Source organism: Spinacia oleracea, chromosome 2 (assembly GCF_020520425.1).
Source record: "Spinacia oleracea cultivar Varoflay chromosome 2, BTI_SOV_V1, whole genome shotgun sequence".
Taxonomy (NCBI): Eukaryota; Viridiplantae; Streptophyta; class Magnoliopsida; order Caryophyllales; family Amaranthaceae; genus Spinacia; species Spinacia oleracea.
The window spans coordinates 110,994,513-110,999,294 of NC_079488.1; the positions used below are offsets into that span (position 1 = coordinate 110,994,513).

A 4,782-nucleotide genomic window follows, 5' to 3' on the forward strand; every position below is an offset into this window, starting at 1 on the left:
TCCACATCCTAATATTATACGAAGTAGTAAACTCCATCTACAAAGAAGAATGGTTTCTTCTTGGATACTCATGCATATTCCTTGGAATTTGTCATCTAACAACAATCTTCAATGTTTTTCTATTTTTCTTTTGAACTTGTATAATAAACATACATAGAATGCAAAGGATTCGGTAAATCAATGTTGTGATTGCTTTATGCCCCAAGAATAATACATTAACTCATAAATTAAAAAACAAAAGTAGATTTAGATTCCAAATTCGAAAATTACATTTTCCACTAATATTTTCACCATGGAAAATTAATAATTACATTGGGTAGCACGATTGATACACCCATCTAATATTAATTAAGCTACTGCACCATAAAATCCGAGGGGAGAATTTGATTTTCAAAAACCCCTTTTTTTTGCCCCTATGTACTAATATTACATAACCCTACCATTTTTTTCCCATTCCGTTATCCATGAACAAAATTTAAACTAATTACACAATCAACCCCATTAACAAAAATATTACGGGGTGTGAAGTTGATTGTACTTTGTTCTATTAAGACCTATAGTAGCCCCGTTGAGATGCTTGCTTCCATTCCACCATCCGTTGTAGAAAGCACATTACCTAAAAATAATCGAAATATCAAAGATTAATTAGTGAAACGGTAATCATAATTTGATAATCCAGGTAAAAAAAAAACAGAGGAAGTATTATTTTATTATTATTTATTATTATTATTACCTCAGAGGGGTCTTGTAGGGTATAAGCAGCAGAAGTTTCCTTAGGAAACTTGGAAACAAGGATGCCAAATCCCTGTTTTTTCTTCCTTAATACCTTAAATGCATCTTCATCTGTTCTATCATCTCCAATGTAAATTGGTAAGACATCTTTCGAGTTCGAAAAACCTGTGTTACGATAAGGAAAGTTACGTTAATAATCAATTAATTCCCAATAAATAACTAAAAAAAGAATTAAAATTAACTAATTAAAGAGTGTTTTTAAGGTAAATTAAATGAAAACTCACCAAGTGCCTCCAATAAAAACTCAAGTGCTTTGCCTTTGTTCCATTTAATTGTTGGCTTGATTTCTAATACTTTTCTACCATAAGTCATTTTTAGTTTAGGGTAGTCACTAAGCACCTCTTTCACTTGTTCAGCTAACTCAGGCCATTTCTGCAAAAAAAAAAAAAAAAAATATTAGTAAACTGTAACAAAAAACAAATAAATAAAAAAATCCAGTGAGACAAACACGAACTAAAATTTAGAAACAAGTACCTTTTCATCAACGTTGCGGAAATGTACAGATAAACAGAATTTGTTGCTCTCAACATAAGCACCTTCAATGAACTGAGTTTTCGACACCAATTTTTTGTAAACTTCATTGATGATTGGAAGAAACTCACTTGCAGGTTGACAAACTATTGATTTATCGTCACTTCCATTTGAAGGTCCTTCAATGTCCATTCCATGGCTTCCAGCGTAATACAACTCGTTCAATTTTACAAAATCATGAACCTTGATACAAAAACAGAGCAAACAATAACCAAATTTTAGACAAATTTCTAAAAATAGAAATTAGTAGTTTGTATTTTGTAATGTACTATAAAACTGATCGGTGAAACAAGTAAAATGAGACGAAGAGAGTATTTATACCTTGTCTTTGCCTCTCCCGCTAACGATTGCAGTAGGGAAGTATCTTGCCACCGACTTCACAGCAGCTCTCATCTGATAAACACAAAATAAATGTTTTTTTCATTTTTAGTATTTTTTTTTTTTTTTTTTAAAGCGGTGATATGAAAAGATATTCTTAAGTACAATGAGACGAAATAAGTATGATATTGATAGAATGATAAGTACAAACCTCATCGGACATGAAAGCACGATCAGGGTCTTGAACAATGGGTGAAAGAGTACCATCGTAATCAAGAAACATAACGATTTTCTTTCCTTTTGATGATTTGGCAATCTCTTCAAACATTTCCAATGCAGAAGGGTGTGTCACCTGTTTATTAATTAAACATGATTTTAGAAAATTAAATTAACCAACTGAATTTTGTAAAAGTTTATATATATTCCTTTCGTCTCATTTTACTTGCCCCATTTTGACCGAAAAGTTCTGGTAAAAATTGGTCAAATTGAGCAAATAATATGAGACGGAGTGAATATTTTTTTTTTTTTTTTTTTTGAGTGAATAATATGTGTTGTATGTACCATCCAAGAGTCGTGATCAGGGGAAGAAGGTGGTGATTTAGCAGGAGAAGAAGCTCTCATGGAATCAACCCAAGCACTGATCTTTGGTGGGCCACCTTGAGTTTCAAGCTTTTTTAGAGCTTTTCGCCGGACAAATCTTCCGGCGGAAGAAGACGGTGGTTTAGGTACCGCCGGGGAGAAGATTGAAGTGTTTGACATGGCTGCCATGGCAACCGCCGCCACTTTCATGGTGGATTTCGCATCGGAAACTACCACATTTTGGTTTGTCATTTTTTCTGATTCTTGCTTCTTCTTCTGTTGAATATTAACAACAACAATAATCAACCAAGAAAAATTGTAAGGGGGAGAAATTAATGAGTTTTTTTTTGTTTTTAGAGAGAGAAAAAACAGAGAGTTAAGAGAGAGAAAACAGGGGAAATTGTAAGAGATGATAGAACACAAGTAAATAAAAATGAAGGAGAAGTGGAGTCAATTTATAACTTGTTGGAAGCAGAAACGGACGAAACTACCACTTCCTTTCCAGCTCTCTCTTTGTATAAGAGTAACTTTCAAGGGCATAAGTCTTTCTTTTAATGTGCATTTTAATGGACCCTACAATCTATGTTCTCTTATTGGGGCCCCACCATTTAACATAAAATTTAAAACCTTAATTAATAAATGAAAAAAATTACTAATTAATTAATGGAGTATTAGAGTGATAGTGTATAATAATAGAGGGGAGCAATTTCAAGATTCAAAGAGAACAAAAAAGAAACACTAATGAGTGACAATAATGAATGAATGAATGAATGATGTACTTGTTGGGAGTATATAGAAACATGAATGGAAACAATTTACTTACGTTGGTATTGTTCTGAGTTCGGTATTTGAACACCCTGAGAAACTGAAAGTAACATTTAAACGGATTAAAAGGCGGTTTGTAACGAAGTTGAAACAGTCTGGATAAAGAAATTAAAGAAGAGAAATGCACTTTAAACTTCAGTTTTTGAGTGAATGCATGTTTTATTAATGACGTACTTAAGTATTTAGGATATGGGAAATTAGAATTGATTCTCATAGATTAACATATGTAATCATGGGGTTAATAAATAAAATAACAAACTACATATTCCAAATCTAAAAGCATGTATATTTTTAAGGATGCTAGCTACTTATAAAGGAAAGAAAACTACAAGATAGAGAAGTGTAGTACCATGTTCATGGATTGTACTTTATGGACAAAGTTAGCAACTTCAATTCAACTAACAAATGCCCAAAAAAATCTCAAGAATTATTGCTCTCAAGTATATTTGAAAGTTTTTTGGTGTACACTATGAATGGTTTCAATGTGTTAGTAAGAGTAAGTATTTATAGACATTGTTGAGGAGTAGGTTACTAGGGGATCATACAAAGCATTTGTGGAATCTTGTATTATAATATGCTTTGATCAACCTATGTGTAAAAGTTACTCAGTACTACATATGAAATACTACATTGGTTTCTTAATGATCTTTACCGTTACTATATGCATAATTTTTAGGACAAAAAAGTAACAGTGAGTTAAAAGGTAGATAAATATAATAAAATATGGATATTGTAAGATAAACGTGTAAAAATATGGTTTGGGGCCATGGGTGTAAGAAAAAATGAATAAAGTAAGAGAATGTAAGTGAAAATTTATACGGCATAGAACAAGAGGGCTAAGATAGTAATTTTTTGTGTCCAAAAGTAAAATAAAACACAATTTAAAGAACATTATGAAACATACTACTGATGCATAACTAAAGTGTCCACTGCCGATATAGTATGTTTTTTGAAACGGACACAATATGTTTTTTTTTTTGGTGTATAACTAAAGTGTCCACCGCCGATAATAAAAACTATGTCAGTACTATATCAAATTTCAAGAGTACCCGGGGTTAGGGGTGAAAGTTCGGTTTTCGGTTTGGATTAAGGCCCAAACCGAATCCAAACCGAACTAATTCGGTTCTCATTTTTTGAAACCGAATCCAAACCAAATAACATTTTAATCCAAACCAAACCGGATTTTTAATTTTCAATTCAATCCAAACCATAAAACCGAATTTTCATGGGCCTTTCACTTGGGCCTATTTTCTGGCCTATATTATATCTACCTTTAGCCATTTTCGGGCTCTTTTTATACTTTTTAGCCAAATTTGATTTATTCGATTTCGGACTTTACGATTTGATTCGATTCGATTTTCGATTTTTTTCTACCAAACTTTCATCCCTACCCGGGGTTAATTGTTGATGAGCAAGTTTTTTTGTCAAAAGGAAATTGTTGACGAGTACCCGGTAAATCTTTTGAAAAAATAATAATTTTCGAAATCCCGAATGAAAAAAATAAGCACATTTTAGCGACTGTTAAAATGAATGTCTCGTTATAAGAATTATATACTTGTGGGGCCAAAGGGGAGAAAGCCAAAGACCTTTTTTTGTAGAGTCTTGAATTTGAACCATTATTTATGTGTATGGGACATTATTGATGCATTGATACCAAGTTTCAGTCTATTTATTGAAATAAATATTGAAGCATTCGTATAGGAGTTTCCTATTTTAGTATTTTTTATAATTAATTTT

The 4,782-nt window shown here is 32.0% G+C and overlaps 1 protein-coding gene across 1 annotated transcript; it reads right to left on the reverse strand.

Annotated features, from left to right (window-relative positions):
* Positions 1–229: 229 nt before the first annotated feature.
* LOC110796162 (probable trehalose-phosphate phosphatase D) lies at positions 230–3,521 on the reverse strand. Its single transcript, XM_022001200.2, has 9 exons — positions 3,395–3,521; positions 3,044–3,085; positions 2,203–2,496; positions 1,853–1,993; positions 1,645–1,716; positions 1,267–1,506; positions 1,017–1,164; positions 734–897; positions 230–616 (listed from the first exon to the last, which is right to left on the reverse strand). Exons 1-9 carry the CDS (start codon positions 3,401–3,403, stop codon positions 548–550), a joined length of 1,179 nt encoding a protein of 392 aa, XP_021856892.1. The 5' UTR covers positions 3,404–3,521; the 3' UTR covers positions 230–547.
* Between the last annotated feature and the right edge of the window lie 1,261 nt (positions 3,522–4,782).